Source organism: Bidens hawaiensis, unplaced genomic scaffold (assembly GCF_021521415.1).
Source record: "Bidens hawaiensis isolate Kalapana, Puna unplaced genomic scaffold, B.hawaiensis_p1.1 tig00001032_1, whole genome shotgun sequence".
NCBI lineage: Eukaryota > Viridiplantae > Streptophyta > Magnoliopsida > Asterales > Asteraceae > Bidens > Bidens hawaiensis.
Genome location: NW_027491060.1, coordinates 2,296,409 through 2,308,846, shown reverse-complemented (window position 1 = coordinate 2,308,846; position 12,438 = coordinate 2,296,409). Strand labels below are relative to the sequence as shown.

At 38.2% G+C, this 12,438-nt stretch overlaps 1 protein-coding gene across 1 annotated transcript; it reads left to right on the top strand.

The window, feature by feature from the left end:
* The first annotated feature begins 1,063 nt into the window (after positions 1 to 1,063).
* On the top strand, positions 1,064 to 10,716 carry LOC143553300 (putative phytol kinase 3, chloroplastic). Its single transcript, XM_077043329.1, has 6 exons — positions 1,064 to 1,637; positions 2,011 to 2,078; positions 2,157 to 2,288; positions 8,880 to 8,995; positions 9,097 to 9,211; positions 10,461 to 10,716. The coding sequence occupies exons 1-6, from the start codon at positions 1,368 to 1,370 to the stop codon at positions 10,636 to 10,638; spliced, it is 879 nt and encodes a 292-aa protein (XP_076899444.1). The 5' UTR covers positions 1,064 to 1,367; the 3' UTR covers positions 10,639 to 10,716.
* Positions 10,717 to 12,438: the final 1,722 nt, after the last annotated feature.

Sequence of the window (12,438 nt, the reverse complement as noted above, 5' to 3'; positions counted from 1 at the left end):
TTTTGAAGAAAGAGAGAAAAAGATGAAGAATAATAGTTTAAATAGAGAGAACGATGAATTAGGTGATAAGAATAAAAATGACAAAAATGGTGATAAAAAGAACATGACAGAAGAGTGAAAAGTCTAATATACCCTTTTAAGTTTATTGAATTTAATAATGAATGGGTAAATGTGGCTAACCATAGACCACACATTTGAGTTTCAATATTACAATACAACTAAGTTATCATTATATACTTTCCCTGTATTAAACTAAAAAGTATGGGTGAGCACGATTCGGTTCGGTTATTGGGTGAAACCCAAACTTAAACCTAAGCTATCGGTTATTTTAGAACAACAACCAATCGGTTTTTGGTTATTCGATTATTCGGTTTTCAGTTATTTTCGGTTTAAGTTATTTTCGGTTTTTTTTATTGTGAGAAGACATTACAAAAAAAAACAATTAAAAAAAAATAGAGTACCTCATACATATTGAATTCAAAATACAAAAATAAGCATGTGTTATTTGGAACCAAACAAATACAAAGTTGTTTGAGTAGTAGAGTTTAAAATTAAACAACGTTATTAATGGAAAAAACTAAAGGTTTTTCGAATCTTCATTCATTGTCTTATTCATCTTCAAAGTTTAGACCTAATCTTGATCATATTCATCACCATCAATAGTAGATTCTTTGGTGTTATGTTTTAGGTCATAACATCTTAAAAAAACACGTAGAAAATATAGGTTCGATTAATCGGTTCGGTTTTTTAAAAATGGATAACTTAACCTAAACCCAAAAATCGGTTTTTCGAAAAACTAAAAAATTAATCGTCGGTTAATGCTTCGGTTCGGTTTTTTTCTGTTCGGTTTTTTCGTTTATTCGGTTTCGGCTCGATTAATTCGGTTATATGCTCACCCCTACTAAAAAGTTATTTGTTTAAAATGAAACGAGCGAAACTTTACTTGTGTTTGGCTCATTTTCAAACCGAGCTAATCAGTTTATCTACAAACCGAGCCAAAATCAAGCGTGTATTTTCCAAGGGACAGATGAACAGAGCAGTTTGTATGGCCAAAGTAAAAAATAAAAAAAACAGACTGTAAAATTAACACTGCTATTGCAAAATAAGAAAAGGTTGATTTTGGGGGCAAAATTCAGAAATGGCGCTTGATGCGTCAAATCCGAAATCATCATCAACAATAATCTCTTGTTTTGTTCGTAGGTTCAAATTCAAATCCACAAGCCTTGAATCATCAGCCATTATTTCAACTACTCAATCAACCCCACCTTAATAATAATAATAATAATAATAATAATAATAATAATAATAATAATAATAATAATAGTCTCAATTCAATTCAATTGAATTCTGTGACAAACAAACAAACAATGAGTTGCAGTTTTTGCTTAATCCACACTTTCTCGCCTCCTCATCCCAGATTCCGTTTCACCAACCCTAATTCTTCTTCTTCTATTGCTCTACGGTTGCATCTGCAGGCGGATCGTCGGAGAATTAGCTCAACTGTAGCTGCCGGACCAATGTTCTTCCCGGATAATCCTCTCGTCGGAGATACTTTCGCCATGGTGTTTTCCGGCTGCTTTGCCTTATCCATTCTTCGAATTTTTGAAGAAACTGCCACAAGAGAGATTTTTGATCAGGTTGGTCTTATTATATTTGGGATTTTTCATCCGGGTTTTCGATATTAATGTAACCCGAATTCCAATTTGGGATTTTTCATCTGGGTTTTCAATATTATTGTAACCCGCATTCAAATTGGGATTTTTTTATCTAGGTTTTCGATATTAATGTAACCAGCATTCCAATTTGGGATTTTTCATCTGGGTTTTCGATATTATTGTAACCCGCATTCAAATTTGGGATTTTTTATATGAGTTTTCGATATTAATGTAACCCGCATTGAATTTGATTTTATTAAATTAAATTTGGGATTTTTGATATGGGTTTTTGATATTAATGTATCCCGCATTGAATTTGATTATATTGATTAAGTTGGTATGATCATTTGTTCAGAAACTAAACAGGAAGCTTGTGCATACAACGATCGGGCTGGCATTCATGTTATGTTGGCCTCTGTTCAGGTAATAGTTATGCGTGATTAACGAAGGGGTTTATTTGTCATGTCACTTGATGATTAAGGTAGTGATGAACTTGTGCAGTTCAGGTCGTCAAGGTGCAGTTATGGCAGCTCTTATCCCTGGTGTGAACATAATAAAAGTGCTGCTTATAGGACTCGGGATTTGGAAAGATGAAGCAACTGTGAAGTCTATGAGCAGAGATGGAGACTACAGGTTCGGTAATTCGTTCGTTTAACTTTAACTGAATAAATGATTGAACATGGATAGTTAAGCGAACTGTGTTAGTTCGTTTGTTAATAGTATAAACGAACGGTTTATGAATGTTAACAGCATAGACGGATGAATATAATTGAACATAGGTGAATGAATATAAGCGATAAAACGCACATAACTGAGTGGGCCTTAAAAACTAGACTGAATTGTAACATGTGATATTTTAAGTTAAGGAAAACTAGACTAAATTATAATGTGCCTAACAATTTAATTCTTTTAAGTGAATACATAAATGTAAAAACTTAAACAAAAGAGCATATATTAACGTAAACAAGCGAACATAAAAGAACAAACAAGATATGTGTTCATGCCAATTCGTTTAACTAAATAACCAAAAAGTTTTGTTCACGAACATTTGGCTCATTTACAGGCCTTAGGCTTGAAAAGGAACTGAACGAACACGAAGTTGTTCGTGCTCGTTCGTTTAACTTTACCGAACAAACGATCAAACACAAACAATTAAGTGAATGGGGTTTTCTTGTTTATGTTCGTTCATTAAGAAAATGAACCTGTTTGTGTTCGTTTGTTAACAATATAAATGAACCACTCACGGACGAATGTAACTGAACATAGATGAAAAACATAATTGAGCAAAGACCCACTAAAAGTAAAAACGTGACCAACAATGTGGTGGGCTTAAAAAGTTATTAAAACTAGATAATATTGCAATGGACCTAAATCTTCTAAATGAGTATATTAACAAACGCAAAGGAACTTAGATAAACGTAAACTAATGAACATAAACGAAAGTAAACAAATAAACATAAACGGGCATTCCTAAAAATAAATGGACAAAGGAGACATGTGTTCACGCTCGTTCGTTTAACTAATTGAACAAAACATCTTGTTCATGTTCATTCGTTTATTTAATAAAACGAACATCTTGTCGAACGGTTCACAAACGGGTCAGTGAACGTTTGGTTCGTTTACAGGCCTAATCAAATATGCCTTTTATGATTTGCGTTATTAACTTGATTTGACTCAATAAGTTGTAACAGGCCTAACAATTTAAACAAATACATAAACAAACAAACGCAAACTAACAAACATAATTGAACGTAAATGTGCCAACATAAACCAATGTAAACAAACAAACATAAATGGACAAACGAGACATGTGTTCACATTCATTTGTTTAACTAAACAAACAAAAAGTTTTGTTCATCTTCGTTCCTTTGTTTATTACACGACCTTCCCGCCGAATGGTTCACTGAGTGTTTAGTTCGTTTGCAGGCCTAATCAAATATGTCTTTTTTGATTTCATCTAGTAACTTGCATGATTTAATTTAACGATACGTAACGGGCCTAGTTTTCTAAATGAACAAAAACGAACAAACTTAAATAAACATAAATGAACGTAAACTAATGAACATAAATGAACGTAACTGTAAAGAAATGGTTTGTAGGAAAGTAATGTTTATTACTTGAAGGTGTATCTAATACATAAGCCACTACATCTATATATACACAACTAAACCCTAGCTAACAGCCCATAAAAGGCCCATGGGCTCTATCTAACCAAATGGGCTAAAACCCTAACTAAATACAATTAACACTCCTCCTCAAGTTGGAGCATAGATGTTAATCATGCCCAACTTGTTACAAATAAAATCTATCTGAGCTTTCCGGAGCGGTTTAGTTAGAATGTCTGCTAGCTGGAAATTTGTCTTCACATGAACTGGTTGAATGGAAGGAGGATCAATTTGTGTGCCTACTACCCGATCTCTGATAAGGTGGCAGTCGACCTCAATGTGTTTTGTCCTCTCATGAAATACTTGATTCTTGGCTATGTGAATAGCTGACTGACTATCACAGTATAGCCTCATCAAGTCATTAGAAACAACCCCGAGCTCTCTGAGAAGACGACGAACCCATGTCATCTCTGATGTTACATCTGCCATGGCTCTATATTCTGATTCGGCACTCGACCGGGAGACCGTGTGTTGCTTCTTACTCTTCCATGATACAAGGTTTCCTCCAACAAACACACAATATCCGGTGGTAGATCGTCGAGAAATTGGACAACCTGCCCAATCTGCATCTGAGAACCCTGATATCCGACCATCTCCTTCTTCCGTGAAGGCACCTACACGACAATGACCCTGATCAGAGTATAATATGCCCAAGCCAGGTGAGGTCTTAAGATACCTTAAGACACGAAGGGCAGCATCCCAGTGACCGGTGTATGGTGTAGCCATAAATTGGCTCAGAACACTGACAGTAAAGGAGATATCCGGTCGTGTGACGGTTAAATAATTAAGTTTACTAACCAGCCGTCTGTATCGCTCAGGATCTTTCATTGGATCTCCTTCCTTTGGGAGGAGTTTCTTTGTAGGAAGCATTGGGGTATCAACAGGTTTACAACCCAGTAAGCCACATTCAGTTAACATATCAAGAACATACTTTCGTTGGGAGAGAAGTATTCCTTGTGGAGAGCGGGATACTTCTATGCCAAGGAAATACCTCAGTCGACCTAAGTCGCTTACCTGAAACTGAGACTGAAGAAACTGCTTGAGTTCGGAAATCCCGACCTTGTCATCACCTGTGATTATAATGTCATCCACATAAACAACTACGATAATCCTCTTCCCTTTCTGGTGTCTAAAGAAGACAGAGTGATCGTAGGCACTCCGCGTCATGCCAAACTGTCCCATAACACTAGAGAATCGACCAAACCATGCTCTGGGAGACTGTTTAAGACCATATAGAAAACGACATAGTCTACAAACTTTCGAGGCCTCTTCCTCAACGACGAACCCTGGGGGCTGCTCCATATATACCTCCTCCTCAAGAACACCATTAAGAAAGGCGTTATTGACATCAAGCTGGTGGAGCGGCCAATGATTAATGGCAGCAAGAGCGATGCAAATACGGACAGATGGCATTTTAGCAACCGGAGAGAAAGTTTCATCGTAATCAATGCCATATGCCTGAGAATACCCTTTTGCAACCAACCGAGCCTTTAAGCGGTGTAGGGAGCCATCCGGGTGTAGTTTAACCGTAAACACCCAACAACAACCAACAATACGCTTCCCTTCAGGAAGTGTTTCAAGATCCCATGTATGATTGGACCGTAGAGCTCCAATTTCATCTTCCATAGCTTGTCTCCATCCTGGGTGAGCGAGAGCGCTCGTCACATTTTTGGGAATCGGGTAGGAATCCAGGGTAGTGGTGTACGCATGAGATTCAGGAGATAGATGAGTGTAGGCAACGTAGTCCTGAATCGGGTAACGAGTACATGTCCGGGGCTCCTTGCAAAAGGAAATAGGTATATCGGGAAGTGGGGCACCAGGAGGATCATAAACGGGTGTATCAGAGGTTGGTGGATCGGGTAAGGATGTAGTAGTGAGAGGTGTGGATTGCTCAGATGTAGGTGGAGTATCGGAGGGTAGTTCAGGGTTGTGGCCAGGGTGTGGTGATTCTTCATTTACTGATGTTTGACCCCTACCTCGCCTAGCATATGTGAAAAGCAGTGGCGGAGATTCTGTCGGTGGGTCAGAATCAGTAGAGAGTGGATCGGTAGAAGGAACTGACACAGGAATGGTGGGGATGAAGGGAGATGTGGGTATATCGAGGTCAGGAAATGGATCAGAAACAGGATTGGAACATTCAGAAAAGTAAGGACAGGGCTCATTAAAAGTGACATCGGCACTAGTAAAGTATCGGTGAAGAGATGGGCTATAGCATCGATACCCTTTTTGAACCCGTGAGTAACCAACAAAGATACAACGAAGTGCTCGGGGATCAAGTTTGATTGTTTTCGGACGATGGTCATGAACATAGGCAACGCAACCAAAGACTTTAGGTGCGAGAGGAAAAGGAGTACCGGTTGGACATAGTACAGAAAACGGTGTTTTACCATGAAGAACGGGTGTGGGCATACGGTTAATTAGATATGCAGCTGTGAGAACGGCATCTCCCCAAAAACGATGAGGGACACGTGATTGGATCATGAGTGTGCGAGCAACATCCAATAGGTGACGATTTTTGCGTTCAGACACGCCATTTTGTTGAGATGTGTATGCACATGAAGATTCATGAATAATGCCGTTATTTTTTAAGTACGAAGAAAAGTCGGTGGAAAAATATTCCTTAGCATTATCGGATCGGAAGGTTTCAATGGTGGTGTTAAATTGATTTTGAACATAAGCATTAAATTCTTTAAATATGGAAAAAATTTCACTACGAGATTTCATCAAATAAATCCAAGTAGTGCGAGAATAGTCATCAATAAAGCTAACAAAATATTCAAAACCCAAAGTAGATTTGGTAGGGCAAGGCCCCCATACATCAGAATGCAAAAGTTCAAAACAAAAACTGACTCGATTAGACACTCTAGGGGGATAGGGACGCCTGGTATGTTTACCAAGTTGACACGACTCACAATGAAAATTAAAAGACGAAAGTGGTAAATCTGGACGCATTTGCCTCATAACCGCTGTAGAGGGATGACCTAACCGACAGCGGTCCTCCTTGACTGAAGTAGTTGCTGTAGAGCATGTAGGACCTGACGGGAAGATTAAGCGGTAGAGGCCTCCAGATTCAAAACCTGTGCCAATCAGACGGTTCGTCCCTAGTTCCTGAAAGATACAGTGAGTAGGATAAAATTTAGCAGAGCAATTGTGTTGTTTAGTAAGTTGGCTTACCGAACAAAGGTTATCGGGAAATTTAGGAACATATAGAATAGACGAGAGGTTTAAGTTGGATGAGGTGTTAATGGATCCAACACCTAGTACAGGACAGGAAGACCCATCAGCCAGTCGAACAGGTTGGTGGGAGACTTTATTGAGGTTGGACAGAATACCCGAATTCCCAGTCATGTGATGAGTGGCACCCGAATCAATAATCCAAGATGAAGAAGGACTAGGAAGCGTACCTGAATCGGCCGTATTGGCACATGGAGCAGGAACAGGAGCAGGAGTCTGAGATGCTAGAAGTTGCTGGAGACGACAATAGTCTTCTTCGCTAACTGTGTAAGTGGGAGTGGTGGTTGGACCTGAAGTCTCACCAGCAGCAGCCAAACGAGCTTTGGGACGAGAAGGTGGCTGACTTCCAGGAGGGCGGTTCGGGCAGTCCCATTTCGTATGACCAGGTTCCTTGCAATAGTGACAAACAAGACCACCGCCCCGTCCAATACCCTTTTTGTGGGTCATATGAGAACCACGACCAGTACCCCGACCAGTAGATGTATACATAGCCGATGTATCAGTAGGAGGTAGAGTTGCACCAGGACCATACATTTCCCGTAACAGATGAAAAGTTGATGCAACTGAAGATGTGGCAGCGGAGTTGCTCAACAGTAGGGGTCGGGCACTTGAATACTTAGGCGAGATCCCGGCAATGAAGGTCATGACATCCATCTTGGCGTTTCGCTCCTCCTGAATCTTCAAATCGGTAGTAGGTGGAAACATAGTGCGAAGCTCATCTCGGAGTTTGCAGAATTGTGTGAAATAGTCGGTAAATGTAGAATCACCTTGCTCGGCCCGACCATAGGCTTGAACCACCGAATAAGCATGAGAGATAGACTCCTTAGCCGAAAAGGATGAAGAGGTGATCCCACATTTCCTTTACGGTGGAAAAGTTTTGAGCAATAGTGAGGATTTGTGTATCCATAGCATTCCATAGAGCCATTAAGATTCCACTATCATCAATTTTCCATTCTTTGGTAATTGGGTCCGGGGGTGGTTTAGTGAGATGATCGTCTTTGTCCATACTTTCAAGACCCTTTTGGACAAAGAGACTCCACGAACCCCAATTTTTTGAGTCAAGTTTGATCGGAATGCGAAGAACAGCTGAGTAATTAATAATACCTGGAGCAATCTGATTTTCTGAAGCCTTTTTATCAGCCATTGGTTCTGAAAGTTTCTGATCCGAACGAATACAATACACGAACTGAGACAGAAAAATAAAAGTCCTCGAATTGAAAAACTAACAACACAGGGTGGTGCGGAAGTAAAAGATAAGTGACCTGAAAATAATCCGGTGGCCGGAAAGGGTGTCACGCGCCGTCACGCGGCGGCGCGTGAGTGGCAGCGGCGGTGTGTAGGCGGCGCGTGGGGGCGCGTGCGGCGGTGGATCGACGGCGGCTTTTCAGGGTTTGTTATTCGGAGGGTGGTGGTGACAGTGGGAGCGGCGGTGACAGCTGAAAGTCTCTCGAAAAAGAATTACGAGAACTGGACAGAAGGTACAGGTTCGGTTTCAGATCTAGGGCCGGCTGGTTCGGTTCAGGTTAAGTGGCGGCTAGGGTTTGGATCGAGAGCCTAGCTCTGATACCATGTAAAGAAATGGTTTGTAGGAAAGTAAGTTGAAGGTGTATCTAATACATAAGCCACTACATCTATATATACACAACTAAACCCTAGCTAACAGCCCATAAAAGGCCCATGGGCTCTATCTAACCAAATGGGCTAAAACTCTAACTAAATACAATTAACAGTAACAAACGATTATATATGGCCAAACGAGACATGTGTTCATTTACATGCCTAATCAGTAATCACATAACTTTTATGTTGTTTATTTGTGCACCAGAGAACTTATTAAAGGGCCGTTGTACTATGCTTCTACGATTGCGTTGTCATCTTTAATCTACTGGAGAACATCTCTCATCGCAATTGCTGCAATTTGCAATCTTTGTGCTGGAGATGGTACTTATCATTTTTATAATCTTAACAATTAAGATGCCATTTTAATATATTTTTATTAATTTGAATATATGAACATGCTTTAAAAGTAATCTATAATTAAGGTATGGCGGACATTATTGGACGGCGATTTGGAACGAAAAAGATTCCTTATAACAAAGATAAATCTTTCGCGGGGAGCATTGCAATGGCAGCTGCTGGTTTCATCGTCTCTGTTGGGTAATCTTTTTGCAAATACTTTTTAAATTCTGAAAGGTAATTGCGTAAATAGGTAACCGACTTTTTAGGCTTGGAAGTATCTTTTAGAGTCACAAATATTTGATTTATGGTATTTTAAGAGGTTTACTATAAGGTAATGAGATCCTAAGTGACAGCTGTCGTGTCTTTAACTTTGATCATGTTGCATTTTTTAGGCGTTGCTTGAAAACTTGTTTATCTTAGGAAGTTAGTTACCTTAAATATTTTTTTCCCTCAAACAAGTTGGTTACCTGAGTTAGTTTGTCTGACTTTAGGTGGTTGTTTGTGAACCATTTGGCAGGAAGTTCGTTTATGTTTGATTATTTAATAAACGAACGAACACAAACAACATTTTTTGTTCATATAGTTAAATGAACACATCTCGTTCGTTTAGATATTAATTAAAAAGTTTATGTCTGTTACAATCTATTCTAGTTTTATTAATTTTTGCAGCCCCAGTAAATTTACGTTCACGTCTATTTTTTGTCGGTGTTTGCTCAATTATGTTTGTTCATCTATGATTAATCATATGTTCGTGAATCGTTCATTTATACTAATAATGAACAAACATAAACGAATACAAACACACTCATTTTTATAACAAACGGATATGGACAAGAAAACCTTGTTCGTGTTCGTGTTTGTTGTGTTCATTTACAAGCCTAATTGGATTTATTAATTGGAAAATCGAAAAGAGGGCGATGTGCTATAGTGTATTTGTGGTATTGTACTTCGTTTACCCAAAAAGATGGTAACTTATAGAAAATAAAAAAAGAAAGACTTGAACACATGTTGTTTTACTTAGTAGGTAGGTAATGTATTCACGTGACATGTACCATTCTATCATTTTCTGTTAAATAAGACATGGCATTGGCATGCATATCATTTCCCCTTGTCCTTTTATAAAAGAATAAAGTTAGTTGAATTTTAATTAATTTTGTTTTTTTAAGTAACTTATTGCTAGATATACTTTTTAAATATATGTTATTCTTAAGATCATTTTTTTTGAAGTACTTTATAATAACTGTTGATTACTTAAAGTGCTGGAATTGATATTTATGTTTATTTTTTAAGTTGTTCTTGGTGGTCAACCTTGAATGTTCTTAATGTTCTTTGTGTCACCAGTTCACCACCACCATCAAACTAAAGCTAAAACCAAACTCAAACCCAAAATGATCATTGGTGTCATTCATTGACAAGTTCTAAATTGTAATGATATTTTTGGTGATAGGTTCTTGTATTATTTCTCCATGTTCGGTTACTTTGAAGTAAGTTGGCAAATGATATTCGGGTTCTTGGTTGTTTCGGTTGCTAGTGCATTGGTTGAATCCCACCCTATAAGCACCACCCTTGATGACAACCTCATGGTGCCACTTACATCTCTCTTGGTAGGAACTTTAGTTTTTTAATAATAACATGTAAGTTTCATTTCATTGTGTACTTAATCATGTTCAGTCAACACCCTTTATGGTCTAATGTTAGAGCTCCTTTCTTTTATCATAACTTTGTTTTTTGACCTTGACCTTTTAATATTATGCCATTAAACACCTTTTTTGGAACGTCAAATAATGAGTTGCAATGAGCCATAAAATATATTGTAAGATGGTTTATTTGAGTCACTTCAGATTAGTCATCAGGTGACTATTATAAAACTAGTAAAACTAGCCAACTAGGGATCAAATGAGTTGGCACCTGCATGACCATTATTTTGGTACTTTTTTTTATCTAATTATGTAAATATAAGAAACTAGAAATCAGGAAAAAAAAATTAAATAAACTTTAATAATCTAATATCAATATTTTACACAACTAGACTCAATTTTAGCTACAACCATTTTTGACCTGAACCAAAGTGATGCTCTTTTTTAAAAAAAAAAAATCTGCCTATTTGGTTCGAACTCATTTTGCTTAGAAGCTGTGTTGACCCAACCCGTTATGCCCTGAACCTTTTTGATCCCCCAACCCGAATCTGTTTAATGAAAAGAACATTAAAGACACCAACTGGCCAGAAAACCTACATTTATTAACACTTAACATTGCATGGCTAGGTATAGAAGCAAACCAAAAATAAAAAAAAGAACGAAGATAACATACACTCTCAGCACACGCACACACACACACACACACACATACACAGTGAATGTGTGTGTCTATAAATCAAGGAATGTCTTCAGAATTCCAATCCCTTTGAGACCCGTCACCCGAATTCTGCTTGACCGGTGAACAATCCTCACGACTCTTTCTTAGCATCATGAGATGAGGTGCTAAAACAAGAAAAAACAGGAAAACCGAGAACAGAAAAATTACAACAAATGCCATAATCTCACCATCAATGGCATAACGTCGATCACGCACAGAATCAATGCAAGCAATTGGAGCTATCGCGGGTGCTGATAAGACTTCATCTATAATGCCCATTTGCATTCTCCTTTATATCTTCAACCTTGTATGGTATGGCCCAATACTTGTCCTTTTAGGATCCCATTATCTTTTGTTTTTTTGTGTGTCAAGAATCAATTGGGGATGGCAACAAAATGTCGAACATAAGATTGATTTATATTAAAAGCCAGACAGTGATACCATTACCCCCAAAAGGTCCACAGGATTGCTAGATGATAAACTAATAATGCACCTTGTGTGGTTTATTGCCAAAGGTTTTAAACCACTCGTTTAGACTAGTGTGAGATAAACCTGTCAGTGATACAAAATAGCCTAAATTGATGCAAGTAAATTAGTGAAAAGTGTTCTGGTTGTGTTAATATTAGGAAGTATACACTATATAGTGACTATAGTTCAATCCCCACAAGTGATGTACATTCCAAGAAAGTTTACTAAGAACTAGAAATCAATTTGGGATAAGTGCCGTGGGCCCCATAGTAGCGCGGTCCCTGGTTTATCTCTTGGGTCTAATGATCTGCAATGGGGTTACTCGGGTTGGTTGTTCTTTTGAACTTATTAAAGCATTCAGAAGACGTACCGGACCTTGGAGTAGAGGTACAAAATGAGTGGTTAGGTATAGGTTAAAACAAATAAGCTGTTAAAAAAAGTGTTTCTTTGATATGATTCGAGTTGACCCATCAGTAAGAGTGCTCATTTGAATGGGTTTTGGTTTATTCAGGTTTCGGGTTTTTGGCTAACCACTAATCCACTTAAGACCCGGAAAAGAAAGGGCTACTCAATGGAAGCTCGGGCTTGGGTTATTGGACAGG